Below are 19,338 nucleotides of genomic sequence, written 5' to 3'. Positions count from 1 at the left end.
TACGAACTTTAGCAGGGAAAAGCAATGCAAACTTCACTCCTTTCTCATACAGCCTCTTGCAATGCTGTCCCATCTTTCGACGCTGTTCAGTTACTGCAGCAGAGTAATCTTGAAACAGTAAGATTTTATGCCCCTCGTATTCCAGGCCCCCTTTTCCTTTCCGGAATGCTAATAAAAGTTTTTCCTTATCAGCATAATTTAGGATTCTGGCAATAACCGTCCTGGGGCGTGCATTTCCCTCTTTCAGAGCACCGAGTCTGTGTACCCGCTCAACCTTCAATCCCTTCTCAGGCTCCTTTAATCCCAGCTTTTCCGGTAACCATGTCTCCATGAAATGCCATAAGTCTTTCTCCTTTACTGTTTCTGGGAGTCCCACTACTCTCACATTGTTTCTTCTACTCCTATTCTCCAGATCGTCTAGTTGCTGCTCCAGTTTCCCGCATTTCTGTTCAAGTGCCACCAACCTCGTGTCTGCTGCCTCTGCCCTGTCCTCCTGCCTGGAGATTCTTTCCTCTGCTTGTTGCAGCCTCGCGCCCTGCCGCTCCACAGCCTCTCTGATTTGTTCCACTGATGTCTGAAACTTTGATAGTTTTTCTTCCAGGATTGCGGTAACTTGTTGAATCAAGTCTTTAAAGGCGTCCGCTGGCTGGCTGACCTCCCCCGCGGCCATGTTTATCGTCGCCATTTTGGCGCGCGCTTCCACCTCGCGGGTCTTTTTAGGCCGCTGAGTCTTAGCGGGCATGCCCGTCTCTCGGCCTCGTAAAGCTGTTGATTAGGGCGCCGATGCGCTGCCCCGTTCTTCCGCTGTACGCTACTCCGTTTTTTGTAATTTAAAAGAGCTTTTTGCGGTTAAATTTGCAGATTTTCAGGGGCGTCGGGAGCGGAGCTAGATCGCGTGCGTCCGATCAGCCGCGTTGCATCATGGGACCCCCGGGTCCGTTGCTTTTTAATGTATTTATAAATGACCTAGAGATGGGAATAACTAGTGAGGTAATTAAATTCGCCGATGACACAAAATTATTCAGGGTCGTCAAGTCGCAGGAGGAATGTGAACGATTACAGGAGGACCTTGCGAGACTGGGAGAATGGGCGTGCAAGTGGCAGATGAAGTTCAATGTTGACAAGTGCAAAGTGATGCATGTGGGTAAGAGGAACCCGAATTATAGCTACGTCTTGCAAGGTTCCGCGTTAGGAGTTACGGATCAAGAAAGGGATCTGGGTGTCGTCGTCGATGATACGCTGAAACCTTCTGCTCAGTGTGCTGCTGCGGCTAGGAAAGCGAATAGAATGTTGGGTGTTATTAAGAAGGGTATGGAGTCCAGGTGTGCGGATGTTATAATGCCGTTGTATCGCTCCATGGTGCGACCGCACCTGGAGTATTGTGTTCAGTACTGGTCTCCGTATCTCAAAAAAGATATAGTAGAATTGGAAAAGGTACAGCGAAGGGCGACGAAAATGATAGTGGGGATGGGACGACTTTCCTATGAAGAGAGGCTGAGAAGGCTAGGGCTTTTCAGCTTGGAGAAGAGACGGCTGAGGGGAGATATGATAGAAGTGTATAAAATAATGAGTGGAATGGATCGGGTGGATGTGAAGCGACTGTTCACGCTATCCAAAAATACTAGGACTAGAGGGCATGAGTTGAAGCTACAGTGTGGTAAATTTAAAACGAATCGGAGAAAATTTTTCTTCACCCAACGTGTAATTAGACTCTGGAATTCATTGCCGGAGAACGTGGTACGGGCGGTTAGCTTGACGGAGTTTAAAAAGGGGTTAGATAGATTCCTAAAGGACAAGTCCATAGACCGCTATTAAATGGACTGGAAAAATTCCTCATTTTTAGGTACAACTTGTCTGGAATGTTTTTACGTTTGGGGAGCGTGCCAGGTGCCCTTGACCTGGATTGGCCACTGTCGGTGACAGGATGCTGGGCTAGATGGACCTTTGGTCTTTCCCAGTATGGCACTACTTATGTACTTATGTACTTATGTACTTATGACAAGCTAAGTCACAAATAATAAACATATCAAATCCACCACAACAGAGACAAAAATTTCAAAAAATTGAACAGCAATCATCTAAGGTCCTCTTTTGGCTGGGAGAGATTGAATAAAAGTTTGTGCTGTCTCCACAGAGGTTAAAAAAAAAAAAAAAAAGGATTTTACCAGCTGATACAATCCGAAGTCATGCAGGATAGAGTAGAGCACATGAAATTTGCCGGGCATAAAGCTCAGGACACAAAGGAGCAAACATTTTTCATCATTGGGTGACATTTTGACCTGAATGGAAGCTTCTATTCAAAAATGCTCTTTAGAACATTCAACTTTGGTTCAGTCTGTCTGTTTCAACTCTGACTTTGTCGGACCATGGTAGAGTGAAGGAATTTCAGGAACAAGTTAGCATGATGAAGACAGAAACAGGGAAAAGTTCAAGTTGCCACAATTAAAGATAAGGAAGTGCTGCATATTGGAAAATTTGGAAAATCAAGCGAGGCATGTTAATGTACGTTTACTGAATTTTCCAAAGATAAGAGCAGCTTCTCCTTTACAGACTTTTAAGCGATTTCTTGTGCAGGCACTGGAATATCCTTTGGAAGCTGTATCACCAGTAGGGAAAATTTATTTTGTGCCTAAAAAGAAGGAACTAGTGTCTACATGAGAATCTGGGAATGAATTGAATGTTTTAGAGACTTCATATGATAGCTTAGACACATCTGGAGTTTTGCGAGTAGCAACTGCAGTGGTGTACAGAGCTACTTTTTAGTTACCCTTGTATTTGAACAAGATTTGAACTCATTGATGCATTTGTATTTTCAGAAGGCTCCAAAGTGTGTTTGAGAGACAGAAAGTATGGATTTTCCCTGATCCTTCTAGGGCTACCCAAGCAAGGCAAAAATTGTGAAGTGACTAAATTGATTCCCAAATCCCTTTATACATACATTTCTTTTTTACAGTGGTGCTTCTCTAACCATACTCAAATCGAAGTTATCAATCCAAATAATCTGTTTGCACACAGTTTTTATAGTTAACCCTATTTTCAATTATTGCATTTTTAATACTTCGTGTCCTGTATGGTTTGTCCTGATCAGACTGTAAGAGACAGTACTTACTCACAAGAGCTTACATGTTATTTTAAAGCACTGCACACACTAAACAGCTCTACAGAAGGAATAACTAACTATGCCAGTTTTTTTGGCCTAATTTTGTGCATAATGCTTATTGGATGAATCATGAAAATTTCCACAAAATATAAAAATCTATAGCACCTACCCATACATGAGAAATTTCTTCACGATATTCCTGCCATACTTAGATTTGCTCAATTCAACCAAATGTTCTACAGAAGAAAAAAGGTAATAGATTACTATACTACAAACATCACACTCTGAAATCAGATCAAAGGCCATCAGTAGATTCACACCAGTATTGATAAGGCGGTACACAATCAAACAATTGTGCAGGTGTTGCCAAACTACTTTTATTTAATTAAATGGCTAAACAATAATTATGACAAACTTGAAAATGTGCTAAATATATTTTTTTCTTTTTTAGGGAAAAAAGACCTCAGAGACCCTTCAAATGGTCATGGCCGTAATTTTGATGTCGGCACTTTTTCTTTCATTGGTCTAAAAACTCCTTTTTTAAAAACATTTGTGCAAACTTACTTTAATATGGCATTTTAACCACCACTTTTTTGTTTTAAGTTTAAGTGATCGATTTTGCACAAATAGAAAAAACAGAATTTTTTAGACCAATGAAAGAAAAAGTGTTGGAATCGAAAATTAGGGCCATGACCACTTGAGGGTCTCTGAGATTTTTCTCTCTAAAAAAGAAAAAAATATATATTTAGCACATATTTTCAAGTTTGTCATAATTACTCTTAAGCCATTTAGGCCCTCTTTTAATAAACCACACTAGCAATTCCCACACGGTAAATGAGAGACAGCCCATTCATAATAAATAGGCTGCAGTGCGCCAATTCCTAGCACAGTTTAGTAAAAGAGGTCCTTAAGTAAAAGTAGTTTAGCAGCACCTGCACAATTTTTTGATTGTATACTGTATACTTGGATATAGCACATCTGCATTACTGCGTATTTTGATGAGCGCACAAGCGCCTGCCTCAGGGGTCAAAGTGTGTCTTCACAATATATGAGCAGGAATGTTCAGACAGTCTGAGTAAATTGCCAGTCACCACTGAGCGTTTGTTCAATCCTAACAAACGCTGTCTGTGTGAAAACTGCCAAAAGATAGAACAGACGCCAACCAGCTCATATTAGTGGAAAGAGGTGAGGGGGAGGGAATAAGAACATCATGGATCCTCCAGGGTCCTACAGGCAGGTGAGTTCAATCTTGTGTATTGTGCTCATATATTGTGAAGACACACTTTGACCCCTGAGGCAGGCACTTGTGCGCCGAAAAACGGCCCGTGTCGGGTCTTTTTCACAATAAAGGACTGCCATTGTCTCTTTCTTGAAGGCCCAGTGTTGCTTTTTCTTGTCTATATTGTATGCTTGTATGCTGTATTACCCTCTCTTTTGTGATTACGTATTTTGATGAGCGACATATTGATAAGGCAGGTCACCCAAAAACCAATCACATGCAAAAAAAAGATAGAACTATTCAAACAAAATTAATTTTATGTGCTATTGGCTCATGCCTTTTTGTAGTTGTACTGTAGCTTAAGGTAAGTTACATTCAGGTACAGTAGAACCCAGATTACCTTTGTTCTATCATAGTTACTCAAGTGGAATTACCTCAGAGGTTCATAGTTCAAGCAGGACAGGTTCAGTTTAAATACTTAATATTAGAAACACTTGCAATATATGAGAGAAACTTCACAAATTCACTTTAATAAGAAAATGTTAAAAGTTTATTTCTCAGACTTAAGGCAATGCAAACATTATTTAAGAAGATGGTCAAACCTTGCAATTCTCATATACCTTTGTTCTATTAAATTTTACAGATTCTAATAACTCAAAACTGTCTAGACGCCTCCCTTCACTATGCTTTAAACTCACCATCATCAGATAGTATAAAAGTATATTTCTAATATTTTCATTTAATTTTCTATTTCTCTGCTCTCAGTGTTAAAAGGCTTTTAATTCTTTAGAAGTCTTTCTGCTATTTTTGTTTTTCATGTTGCTCAGTACCTTCGGACTACTTCCCCAGATTACTCAGCTTCAGGCTTTACACAAAGTGCATTTCAGGTAGGTATATTATCTATGTATTTTCTGTGTCAGTAGTCTGTGTCATTTCGGGTTTTGTTTTTTTATTCTATTCTATTAGTTTTTGAATTTTTGTATTCTGGAATTTTAATGTTTCTGTGTGCACCCAAAAGTTTTAAAATCACTCAGCTCAGTTCTTCTCTTTCAGATGCTACTCTTGTAAAATTATGTCCTCCATTTTAAGAGCTTCCACAACCGGAATTTGAAAGAAAACCTTCCCTACTTTCAATTCCTTTGTTTAAGAAGGCTGTGCAGTGACAACACAGAGTTCAATAAACAGGTGGCCAAAAGATTTAGAGACAGAGGGTACCCTGAATACTGTATCAATAAAGGTATAGAGAACGCTAGGGCTGCTGATAGGGAAAGTCTGTCGACAACACGTGTACAATGACCCAAGCCAGATATTGTTTCTAATTTAAGATTCTCAAATTTTTCTGGGAACATTCAAAGACTTATGAAAAGAATCTGGAATATTTTGGAGAAGCACTGGTGTTTTAAAGATAAAAGATTGATGATTGCATACACCCACAATAGAAATACCAAAGAAATTGTAGCCTCTTCTGCCCTTCCCTTAGAGTCTTTATCAGATGTTCCTTCTTTTGGTCATTGCCCCTGTGGATAATGCTCTGTATCTCCATCTTCAATGTCCATTACCATTTTCATTCATCCGCATACAAGGAAGGTTTATCTTTGAAAGAGTCATCAGACTATAACATTGAAGGAGTAATATATGTTATCCTTTGTCCATGTGGGCAAAACTATCAGGAAGGTTAAAACAAGGATGACTGAGCACAGAAGCAATATCAGGAGAAGCAACATAGCAACCCTTTGGTACAGTACTGTATCGATCAGGCACACAGTTTTTCTAATCTCAGGTTTCTAGTGCTGAAGAAGGTTCAACTATCATGACATTAACAAAATTTTACTGAGACAGGAACAGAAATACATTTATGCATTAAACACCGTCTCCCCTGCAGGTCTGAAAGCAGAATTAGATTTATCTGTGTTCCTATAAAACTGACTGTAAGCACAATTTTTGTTTATATATGAAATTGACATTCTGTTTTGTTTGATTGCATCTTCCTCTGTTATTTCTTTGTTCAATTTTTTTTGCGACTACTTATCTTACACCACACAAGTGGGTACAGCACTGTAAAGTTCTTGAAAAGCTCCCTTTTCAAAAAAGCACTGTACCCACTTGTGTGGTGTGCAGTAAGTAGTCGCTATGAGATTATTGTTGATAATATATTTTGAATGTAATAAAAATTGAAACAGGCCCCTTAAGCTTTGGAGGCATTGATTGATAGATTGCAAGGAGCTTGGATCTGAAATAGCTGAGGCTGTAAGAGATCCAACTACAAGAGAACCCAACTACATGTTTATCTGATGCCTCCTAGCTTTTTGTGTCCTTTTTTTAAGGTACACTAGTTTACAGAATTGATTTTTCCCACTTCCCCTCTAATGTTGATTTGAGAGTCCTAAAAATCAACAAGATTCCATGCTACTTAACCTCAGGAATAAGCAGTGGCTTTCCCCCAGGCCAACGTTAGTAATAGTTTATGGCCTTTTCCTCCAGAAATTTGACAAAACCTTTTTTTTTAAAGCCAGCTACATTAACTGTTTTTATCATCTGCCCCAGAAATGAGTTCCAGAGCTTAACTATATGTTAACTGAAAAAAAAATTATTCTATTTGTTTTAAATGTGTTATTATGTAAATTCATGGAGTGCCCCTTAGTCTTTGTACTTTTTGAGAAGAGTAAGCAATCGATTTGCATTTACTACTACTACTACTTATTTCTATAGCGCTACTAGACGTACACAGCGCTGTACACTTGAACATGAAGAGACAGTCCCTGCTTGACAGAGCTTACAATTTAATTAGGACAAACAAGACAAATAAGAATAAGGGAATTACTAAGGTGGGAATGATAAAACATAGGTACTGAACAAGTGAGTAAGGGTTAGGAGTTAAAAGCCGCATCAAAAAGTTGGGCTTTTAGCCTAGATTTGAAGACGGCCAGAGATGGAGCTTGACATACTGGCTCATGAAGTCTATTCCAGGCTTATGGTGCAGCAAGATAAAAGGAACGGAGCCTGGAGTTAGCGGTGGAGGAGAAGGGTGCAGATAAGAGAGATTTACCCAGTGAACGGAGTTCCCAGGGAGGAGTGTAGGGAGAGATAAGATTGGAGAGGTACTGAGGAGCTGCAGAGTGAATGCACTTGTAAGTCAATAAAAGGAGTTTGAACTGTATGCGGAAACGGATAGGGAGCAAGTGAAGTGACTTGAGGAGAGGGCTAATATGAGCACAGCGACACTAGCGGAATATAAGTCGTGCAGCAGAATTTTGAACAGACTGAAGAGGAGAGAGATGGCTAAGTGGAAGACCTGTGAGAAGCAAGTTACAATAGTCTAAGTGAGAGGTGATAAGAACCGGATAAGGGTTCTGGTAATGTGCTCAGAAGGAAAGGGCAAATTTTGGTGATATTATAGAAAAAGAAACGACAGGTTTTAGCAGTCTGCTGAATATGTGCAGAAAATGAGAGCGAGGAGTCGAAGATGATCCCAAGGTTACAAGCTGATGAGACAGGGAGAATGAAAGTGTTATCCACAGAAATAGAAAATAGGGGAAGAAGAGAGGATGGTTTCGGGGGAAAGATAAGCTCAGTCTTGGTCATGTTTAGTTTCAGATGGCAGTTTGACATCCAGGCAGCAATGTCAGACAGGCAGGCTGATATTTTGGCCTGGATTCCTGCTGAGATTTCTGGTGTGCAGAGGTAGATTTGGGAGTCATCAGCGTAAAGGTGATATTGAAAACTATGGGATGAGATCAGAGTACCAATGGAAGAAGTATAGATGGAGAAAAGAAGAGGTCCCAGGACAGGTCCTTGAGGTACACCAACTGATAGTGGGATAGAAGTGGAGGAGGATCCACCAACTAAAAGTGCAATGGGAGAGATAAGAAGAAAACCAGGAACGAACAGAGCCCTGAAATCCAAGTGAGGACAGCGTGTCAAGGAGTAGGCTGTGTTCAACAGTGTCAAAAGCAGCAGAGATCGAGAAGGATGAGGATAGAATAGAGACCTTTGGATCTGGCCAGGAACAGGTCACTGGAGACTTTAGTAAGCGCTGTTTCAGTTGAATGAAGAAGGCGAAAGCCAGATTGAAGTGTATCAAGAATAGCTTGAGAAGAAAGAAGACAATAGCGGTGAACAGCACATTCAAGTATCTTATTTATTTATTTATTGCATTTGTATCCCACATTTTCCCACCTCTTTGCAGGCTCAATGTGGCTTACAATACATCAGAAGGATCTTGGGTAGCATGATAGTAAAAAGCATAATATTAGTATAGCAAGCAAGTGTTATAAGACATTTCTGTGGAGGGGTTCATAAGAAAGGGAGGAGGGAGATGGGGCGATAGTTGGAAGGACAGGTAGGGTCCAATGAAGGTTTTTTAAGGAGTGGTGTGACTACAGCATGCTTGAAGACATCAGGAACAGTCGTAGTGGAAAGTGAAAGATTGAGGATATGACAGATAAAAGGGATGACAGTAGGAGAGATAGTGTTAAGTAGATGGGTGGGGATAGAATTAGTTTCGAGGAGGAAAGAAGATATGCAGTTTCCTCTTCAGTGATTTCAGAAAAGGAAGAAAAGGAGGCAGGAGTTGGAGGGTTGGGGGAATGCACTAAGGGAAGGAGAGGTGAAGGTGATTTGGTTGAGAATTCAAGTTTAATCTTGTGAACCTTATCACAAAAGTACTCATCCAGAGTCTGGGGAGAAAGTGAAGGGGGAGTTGGAGGTGAAGGCACTTTGAGGAGAGAGTTCAGTGTGGCAAAGAGACGTTGAGGGTTTGTGCCAAGAGAATTTGTCAACTGGATGTAGTAGTCCTGTTTGGCAAGTAAAAGAGCAGACTGGAAGGAGGTCAGCAAGAATTTGAAATGTATGAAGTCAACACAGGCATGGGACTTCAGCCAAAGGCGTTCGGCAGAGCAGGCACAGGAACACAGGTAGCGGATTCTACAGCAGCCAAGGCTGGGGTCTGGTATGCCTAACAAAGCGAGGAATGGGAGGAGAGAGAGTATCCAGAGCAGAGGAGAAAATAGTATTATAAGGAAGAGACAGCCTCATTGACAGTCTTGGATAACATAGTGGTTGAGAAGAGATTTGAAACACTGGCGGGCAAAGTAGAAGGGTCAGTAGCCTGAAGATTCCTAAATGTATTGGCTGAGATTGGACGGGACTGGGGAGGAGGGTGCTTAAGTGTGAAAGTTATTAGATGATGGTTAGAGAGGGGAAGAACTGAGTCACAGAAACTGGAGAGTGAGCAGTTTGAGAAGAAGATAAGATCAAGACATTCTGGTGAGTGGGGGGGGGGGGGGGGGTAGTGGAGATCAGTTGAAGATTGAAAGAGGATGTTAAAGCGAGAAACTGAGAATTTATTTATTTATTTGTGGCATTTATACCCCGCTCGATAGCAGGTTCAGTGCGGCTTACAAAGTATGGTACAAAGTATCACGGAGATAATACAGGTATGGAAACAATGTATCACAGAGATGACATAAGTCCATAGAGTGGATTCAGTGTGGCTTACAAAGTATATAAGTACATAAGTAAGCACATAAGTAATGCCACACTGGGAAAAGACCAAGGTCCATCGAGCCCAGCATCCTGTCCACGACAGCGGCCAATCCAGGCCAAGGGCACCTGGCAAGCTTCCCAAACGTACAAACACTCTACACATGTTATTCCTGGAATTGTGGATTCTTCCCAAGTCCATTTAGTAGCGGTTTATGGACTTGTCCTTTAGGAAACCGTCTAACCCCTTTTTAAACTCCACCAAGCTAACCGCCTTCACCACGTTCTCCGGCAATGAATTCCAGAGCATAATTACGCGTTGGGTGAAGAAAACTTTTCTCCGATTTATTTAAATTTACTACACTATAGTTTCATCGCATGCCCCCTAGTCCCAGTATTTTTGGAAAGCGTGAACAGATGCTTCACATCCACCTGTTCCACTCCACTCATTATTTTATATACCTCTATCATGTCTCCCCTCAGCCGTCTCTTCTCCAAGCTGAAAAGCCCTAGCCTCCTTAGCCTTTCCTGTATGGTACAAGTATCACAGAGATGATACAAAGTATGGAACAAAGTGTCGCAAAGATGACATAATTGCATAGAGTGGAACAATAATAAGAGATGTGGGGAAGGGATTGGGGTGTGAGTAATACTAATGGTGTGGAATTATGAGTGGTATTATATTTGAGAATTAGGACAGGTCTTTTGGGTAGGCTTGTTTGAAGAGGTAAGTCTTCAGCAGTTTTCGGAAGGGTAGCATAAGAGTCAGATGGATCATTAGCATGAATGTTAAAATCCCCAAGAATTAAGGGAAGAAGATGAAGGTTCAAGAAAGAAGGAAAGCCAGACGTCAAAGTCAGTGAAAAAGGAAAAAAAGGACTTATCAGGGGATCGATAAATGACTCTTACTCGGAGACGCAGAGGAGTGAATAGAGGGATGAAGTGGACTTTGAAGGAAGAAAAGCAGTGAGACTGAGGTGGAAGCATTTACCTGTTCCACTCCATTTAGGAGACCTCTACCATATCTCACCTGAGCCATCTCTTCTCCAATCTGAAGAATCCTAACCTCTTTAGCTTTTCCTTATATGAAAGTCGTTCCATCCCCTCAATCATTTTGGTCACCCTTCTTTATACCTTTTCCATTTCTATTACATCTTTTTTGAAATGGGGTGACCAAAACAGAATACAATACTCAAGATGCAGTCTTACCATGGAGCAATACAGAGGTATTACAATATTCTCTGTTTTATTCTCTATTCCTTTCCTAATAATACCTAACATTCTGTTTGCTCTTCTAGCAACAAGCACACAGTGTGAGCAGAGGATTTCAATGTATTGTTCATAATGTCCCCTAAATCCTTTCCCTCAGTGATAACTCCTAATGTAGAACCTAGGATCATATAGCTATAATTTGGATTATTCTTCCCAATATGCATCACTTTGCACTTGTCCACATTAAAATGCCATCTGCCATTTGGATGCCCAGTCTTCCAGCCTTCTAAAGTCCTCCTGCAATTTTACGCAGCACGCATGCAATTTAACATTTTTGAATAGTTTTGTGTCACCTTCAAATCTGATCACCTCACTCATCGTTCCTATTTCCAGATCATTTATAGAACTGTAAACATGCCTACCTGGCTCATCTGAACTCCTGGGCCATATCTTGAAGGAGCCAGCCATAGTTTCCTTCAAGGACAACTCAAATCAGAAAAATAATACTGAAGCATTGACCGATTATGCATTTACATGGAATAAGATCAGAACCTCGATTTGCATATACTGGGGCTCAGAACCTAGAAGAAGTACTTACAAGACATAATGAGCCTTTGCACCAGGTGGAAAATAAAGGACATAAGACATGTGACAAGTGTTCATACTGTCAGTATGTATGGGTCACAATTGCGGTAACACATCCAGTTACAGGGCGACGGTTTGAGTTGAAGGGGAATACTGATTGTGAGTCAAAACAGGTGATATATGGGATAAAATGCCTGTGTGACAAATGGTACATTGGCCAAACAAGGTGTAAAATTAAACAACGAATTGGGGAACATCTTAGCAGCCTATAAAAGAGGCACCTTTGGTTAGCCATCGGGAACAAGGGCATCAAGAAAAAGATCTATCGTTTGTAGTTCTGGCACAGGTCCACTTATTGCGAGGGGGAAACATCACAACAATTCTCCTATGTAAAGAAGCACAATTTATTTTTCGTTGGAAGACAACGATACCTAAGGGTTTAAACAAGGAAATTGATTGGTGATCAGTGACACACCTCTAACATTATTTAAATGGAGGGTGGGATCACAGATTCGATACTGTGCATGTGTCAGCGTTTGACCGAGCTGGAGCAGGCTGTAATACGGTCTACACCATAGGATCGCCAAAAAGTGTAAGGAAAGTATAATTAGAAAGTTGATGTACCAAGTTAAGATTAAATGGATATGATGTGAAGGGAGAATATTGTTCTTATAGTTCTATATTTTAGATATTCGTTCCCCTGAAGACGCATATAGCGGAACATGAGAGCATGTTGGGAATGGGAATGAGAGAACCAAGACAGAGAGTACAGCGTGTAGCACTACATTATTCACAGATGGAACTGGGTAGCATCCAATCAGCGAAGAAAAAAGGAATGACAACTTGAGCTACAACCCGCCAACTGGCACTACAAAAGAGTACTTGAGACAGCACGCCCCTACAAGTGGAATTTTTAGAGATACCACAAGTTCTTGATGTTATACCTGAACCCTGCAACACTACGAAACCAAAGAACGTAAAGGATATAACTTAACTCTTCTTCTATTCGATTCCCTAATTATGCTTGTTTCACATGAACCTTATTCTACCATAACATCACTGTGCAACTGTTTATACCGGAATTGGCGAACACCCTTACGGTACTATGTAAGCCACATTGAGCCTGCAGATGGGTGGGAAAATGTGGGATACAAATGCAGCAAATAAATAAATAAATAAATAAATAAACAGAGAGATCCCTGACCGATATATATATAAAAATCTTTAATGTCATAGCACAGCAGAGAGATCTGTGATTAACCAAAAACAAAAACAAGGGGTAGGGCGGTAGGGACGCATAGTGCAATGATGGTGGGTGTAGGTGCTATTTGAGTTATCCACTAGCTCAATGATATGCACCCGCTACAGAGCACTCACACATACATATAAAATATTTAAAAATATATTTAACTATACACTGATAAATGAATCAGGTTTCTATACTTTTTTTGAGAGTTAAAATATAATGCCAAGAAGTGCAGAGTGATGCACTTGGGGTGTAGAAACCCAAAAGAGACATATCGGAGGGGAGAGATTAGTAAGCTCGACTCAGGAGAGAGACCTTGGGGTATTGGTGTCATATGATATAAAGATGAAGAAACAATGTGACAAGGCGACAGCCATGGTCAGAAGGATGCTAGGCTGCATAGAGAGGGGCATAACCAGCAGAAGAAAGGAGGTGTTGATGTCCCTCTACTGGAGAAATCCACTTGCGAGTTCAGTGAATCTGCTATGTGAGATGCTGAAGTCATCGGAATGTTCCACCCACTGAAAAAGACACGACACGACTCCTGGGCTAGAGATACACTCTTTGTTTCTCCTTGTCTGTTGATGTAAGGCATGGCTGTGACATTATCCGAGAGTACGCACACCGGCCTCCCGCAAAGAAGAGGTGCAAAGGCTAGTAGAGCTTTCCGGACAGCTTGAAGTTCCAATCTCTTGATGGACCAGGAAGCCTCCACTCTTGACCTGCGTCCCTGTAGAGAATGATAGAGATAATGGGCTCCTCATCCAAAGAGGCTGGCATTGGAGGTGAGAACACACCAACTGGAAGTCTGTAAAGGCAACCCCACCTAAACGTATGCAGGGAAAAGCAACCAAGTTAGACTCCGTCTGGCTTGAGGCGTCCCAGACACCAGCTGGTCATAAGTCACCAAGACCGGAGAACACCGGCTCAACAGGGACGACTGTAGAGGCGGCATGTGGAACTTCACCCAAGGCAGAACATCCAAAGTTGCTACCATAGAACCGAAAACCTGAGCATAATCCCACATCTGCGGGCAGAGAAGAGAGAGAAGCCTGAGAATTTGCTGTGAGCTTGAGCTGATGATGCTGAGGCAGGAAAACCTTCCCTACCTGGGTATTGAAGCATACTCCCAGAAACTCCAGGGTCTGGGTGGGGGTGAGACGGCTCTTGATGTAATTCACCACCCAACCCAGAACAGAAAGAAGAGACAGGATTGTCTGTGTACTGCAAAGTCTGTCTTAATAAGGCAGCACTCGAATTAGCCAATCGTCCAGGCAAGGATGTACCTGGATCCCTTGCTGGCAAAGAAAGGCTGCCGCCACCACCATCATTACTTTTGAAGATGTGCAAGGTGCAGTGGCAAGGCCAAAAGGCATGGCCTTGAATTGAAAACGATCTCCCAGAATCGCAAACCGAAGAAATTTCCTGTGAGGAGGCCGGGACATGAAAATAAGCCTCCTTCAGGTTCAATGAGGTGAGAAACTCGCCTGGCTGGACCGAGGCTATGACAGAACGAAGAGTCTCCATGCAAAAGTGTAGAAGTCTGAGAGACTTGTTCACTCCTCTGAGATCCAGAACCGGACAAAAAGAGTCTTCTTTCTTTGGGATGATATAAAATAGATGGAATATCGACCCATGCCCCTCTTTGCCGGAGGAATGGAATGGTCCCCAGTCGCTTTAAAGGGGCTAAGGTAGTCAGCACTGCCTGACTCTCTGCAGAGCTGCCGCAAGGGGACAGCATGAAAAGATGCGAGTGGCTTTGAAAATTCTAGCTTGTAGCCATGGAGAACGATATCAAGGACCCATTGGTCTGCAGTAATGGTAGTCCATTCCTTGTGAAAGCGGGAAAGAAGCCAATCTATTTTTATGTACAAGGAGTGAACCTCGACCCCGTCACTGCGAGGAGGAAGATGTTCACGAGGAAGCAGAAAAGGGTTTCTTGCTTCCTCAAAAGGAAGACTGGAGTCTGAGGAAAGCAAAGTTTTTGAGTGGAAGCACCAGAACCAGCTTTCCCTGGTCTATAACTCGCGCTTCTCAAAAACGAGACTTAGCTGCCCAGAGATGAGGCTTATGCTTGTCCCTCACAGAGCCACTGGATCTCGGAATCTCCTAGGTCTTTAACAATCTTCTCTTAATCCACACCAGAGTAATTTCCCCCGAAAGGGCTGTTTAGTATAAAGCTGTCTGGTTTTGCAGTTCAGCCGACTTTGTATATATAACTTATTCCCTTATTTATGATCTAGTAGGGCAATTAGCTAGCTTGTGTCTTCTTGGTCTTCTCACAGACCATAGACAGGAGTGCATAGCCCTAGTAATGGGCCATAAACTTTAACAAGGTGAAATTAGATCTTACCTGCTAATTTTCTTTCCTCTAGACCCTCCAGACCGGTCAAGACGCGTGGGTTATGTCCTCCTACCAGCAGAGGGAGACTGAGAAAACACTAAGCTTTTGAAGCCTGTATATATAACCTGTGCAGAACCTCCACTAGCCAGTATACCCCTGACAAAGCAGAGAAACAAAAAACACTAACAACAACTAGCAACCCTGTACGTGGTCACAGTAAACTGCAAAAACAAGAAACATCTTCCGCTTGCTCTTACGGAAACATGTTCCTTTGCCTTTGATAAAACAGTTGGGCTTCTACAGGTGGACTATCAAAGAAGAGCCCCACCTGTCCCGGACTCCTATCACAAAACAGAAATAAACAGTCTGCAATTAGAGAAACAACAATTTACAGCAGCCAAGAATTATCCAACAAACACACCTCCTGGCCTCCAATACAGACAGGGCGGGCTCTTGACCGGTCTGGAGGGTCTAGAGGAAAGAAAATTAGCAGGTAAGATCTAATTTCACCTTCCTCAGCGACCCTCCAGACCGGTCAAGACGCGTGGGACGTACCAGAGCAGTAACTAACTTATGGGAGGGACCTACTAAGGCCAGAGGTCAAAATTGCTGCCCCAAAGCGCACCTCGTCCTTTGCATGCACAGGAATCCTATAATGCTTCACAAAGGAATGCAACGAAAACCAAACCGCAGCCCGACAAATATCTAACAGAGAAATCATACTATTCTCCGCCACGAGGCTGCCATTCCCCTAGTGGAATGAGCAGACCAGCCCCTAGGCACCACAGGACCCTTCACCAAGTAAGCAGATGCAACCGCCTCCTTCAACCACCGTGCTATGGTCACCTTAGGAGCCGCTGCACCCTTCTTTGGGCCACCATGAAGAACGAACAAACGGTCAGAGGCTCTGAAGTCCTGAGTTCCAGAGAGATAACAACTCAAAACTCTCCTGACATCCAGCTTGGCAATACCACGCTGCTCCGAATCTCCAGCCATATCACCCAACACTGGCAGAGAGATGACCTGATTAACATGGAACTCGGAAACCACCTTGGGCAAAAAAGGAAAGCACCGTCCGCAACGAAACCTTTCCCTCAGAAAGGACAAAAATGGTTCCCTAAAAGACAAAGCCTGAAGCTCTGAAACACTCCGTGCTGAAGTAATCGCCACCAACAAGACCGCCTTTAAAGATAAATCCTTACAAGATGCCGATACCAGAGGCACAAACGGAGGCCTGATCAAAGCATCCAAAACTAGCTTCAAATCCCACGGAGGCACCATCCGTCACTGAGGCGGACGCAGCAACTTAACACCCTTCAAAAAACGCACTACCTCAGGCACAGACGCGAAGGACTTTCACTGAAGCTTCCCACGAAAACATGACAAAGCTGCCACCTGAACCTTCAGTGTAGACAAGGCCAGACCTCTATCAACACCATCGTGCAAAAATTCCAAAACTTCCGCCACCGAAGAGTGAAACGGCCGAACTCGATGGTCTTCACACCAGTGCTCAAAGATTCTCCAAACCCGGACATACGCCAAGGAAGTGGATCGTCTACGGCAACTCAACATCGTAGCAAAGCCACTGGACGAAAGCCCCTTCTTCTTCAACTTGTGCAGCTCAAGAGCCAAGCCATAAGCGAAAACCGAGCCGGATCCGGCATGATTATCGGGCCTTGACACAGAACTGATCCCAACAAAGGCAGGGCCGCCGCCCCTGCCAACCGCACCAGGTCTCCATACCATGGTCGACGCTGCCAATCCGAAGCTACCAGAATCACCCGACCGGAGTGATGTTCGATGCGCTATATTACTCGACCGACTAACAGCCACAGAGGAAACACATACAGTCACTCCCGAAGCCAAGGCAACAGAAGAGTGTCGATTTCCTCCGCTCAAGGGTCTCTTCAGCGACTGAAAAAAAAAATCTCTGAACTTGCGCATAGCGAGCCGTTGCCCTAAGATCACCGAAAGTCCCCAGACCGACACAACTCACTGGAACACTGACCGAAGAAAAGACCACTCTCTGGGATCTAGAGTGTGCCTGCTGAGATAATCTGCATCTATGTGACCTACCCCGGCCACATGCGCTGCCAAGAGAGCCTGAAGATGAGTTCAACTGCGCCGCCAAGGCTCTTTGTTCCCCCCTTGACGGTTGACATATGCTACTGCCATGGCATTGTCACAGAGCACTCGGACTGCCTTGTGGCGAACCACCGACGTCAAGGCCTGGAGCGCCACCCGAATGGCCCGAGTTTCCAGCCGGTTGATGGACCACTCTGCTTCTGCCCGAGACCACCGGCCTTGAGCTACCTGACTGAGACAATGTGCCCCCCAACCTTGCAGACTGGCATCCGTGACCATTACCAGCCCCTGTGGGGACTCCAACGGCATTCCTTTCCCAAATTGCGCGGACTGAGCCACCAGCGGAGACTGAGACGAGGGGCCACCGACAGCGGACAACACATTTCCAAGTCCTGCGACAGAGGGGACCAACGACTGAGCAGAGCTGACTGTACCTGACGCATGTGCGCCCTGGCCCACGGAACTACCTCTATGGTCGCCGCCATCAGGCCCAGGACCTGACGATAAGTACGGGCCGTCGGCGCCTTCTCTGCAAGGAACCGACGAATCGGACCCTGTAACTTGGAACCAAAAGGCTGCACAAAGGAAAGTGAAGATAAGCTTCCGTCAAATCCAGGGAAGTGAGAAACTCTCCTTTCCTGACCGCACCAGTGACCGACCGCAACGTCTCCATCCGGAAAGAGGGCACCTTGAGTGCCGCATTGACCCTTTTGAGATCTAAAATGTGACGAAAAGTGTCCTCTTTCTTGTGGACCACAAAATAGATCAAATAGCACCCTGAGCATTGCTGATCTGAAGGAACAGGAACCACGGCTCCCAACGCGAGCAGCCACCGCAGAGTGTCCCTCACTGCTGCCCTCTTGCTCCAAGACCGACAGAGGGATTCCAGAAACACTTCGGGAGAACAGCTTTCGAATTCCAGCGCACATCCGCCTTGAAACACCTTGAGAACCCACTGATCTGACCTGATTTGGGCCCAACTCTGGTAAAACAGACTCAGCCGAGCCCCAACATGCACCAGAGCCTGAGCCCGCACACCTTCATTGGGAATTGTGGCCTGAATACTAACCTCCCGCGGAAAAGCCACGCCCTCCGCGACGACTCTCACGAAAGAACTGTGTGCGCTGGAAAAACCGACCCCTAGAGGTCCTACTACTATTAAACATTTCTATAGCACTACTAGACTTATGCAGCGCTGTACAAATTAACATGAAAAGACAGTCCCTGCTCAACAGAGCTTACAATCTAAATTGGACAAACAGACAGCTAGGGGTAGGTCCCACTCGATCTGCCCGGCCTATACCGCTGAGCCTCCCTAAACCGTCCCCGAGAGGAACTAGTTCTGGTCCCTGCCTTGAACCGAAAATCTGGAAGCCATAGAACCTTGGTATCACTAAGACCTCACACTAACTTGTCCAAATCTTCTCCAAAGAGCATAGCTCCCTTAAGTGGCAGAGACCCACAACCATAGCCATATTTTTTGTCTGAAGTAGGCAACAAATCATAAAAGCCTCAGACAAAAAGGATGAACCCATGTCCAAGTCGGCTAACTCCTGACCCCCAGAAGAACCAACATCTACCAAATCATCCAGGAGCTTCTCGGCCCAACGAAAACATGCCCGAGCTACCAGACCCCCACAAACCGAGGCCTGCAGGGCTAGAGCCGACAAAACAAAACTACGCTTGAGAAAAGATCCCAACTTCCTATCCTGAGGATCACGGAGAGCCGTTCCTCCATCAACCGGGATAGCCGTAGCTATAATTACTGCCGTCACTACTGCATCTACCGTGGGAGCCTTAAAGGAATCCCTATCGTCCTGAGGGAGGGGATAAAGCCTCGCCATTGCCTTTGCCACCTTACACGGCAAATCCCATTCCTGACAAATCATCTCCCGGAGATCCTTGTTCATAGGGAAGGATCACGCCTGACGCTGAATGCCCTTCACCAACGGATCCTGGACAGTTTCCCCCAACGCCACCTCAGGACCAAACTGAAGGGTGGACGACACCTGATCTATGAGTTCTGACAGCTCATCTCTATGGAAAATCCGCACTACTGAAGGATC

The 19,338-nt window shown here is 43.8% G+C and overlaps 1 protein-coding gene across 1 annotated transcript in view; it reads right to left on the bottom strand.

Moving 5' to 3' along the window:
• The window catches only part of PUM3 (pumilio RNA binding family member 3), a 170,737-nt gene that overhangs the window by 100,404 nt on the left and 50,995 nt on the right, over nt 1-19,338 (bottom strand). The window contains exon 7 of the mRNA XM_030193819.1: nt 3,270-3,336. Within this exon, the coding sequence (XP_030049679.1) occupies nt 3,270-3,336 (67 nt within the window). The remainder of the gene's footprint in view (nt 1-3,269; nt 3,337-19,338) is intronic.

Source organism: Microcaecilia unicolor, chromosome 2 (genome assembly GCF_901765095.1).
Source record: "Microcaecilia unicolor chromosome 2, aMicUni1.1, whole genome shotgun sequence".
Taxonomy (NCBI): domain Eukaryota; kingdom Metazoa; phylum Chordata; class Amphibia; order Gymnophiona; family Siphonopidae; genus Microcaecilia; species Microcaecilia unicolor.
This window is presented reverse-complemented; position numbering and strand designations above follow the sequence as displayed.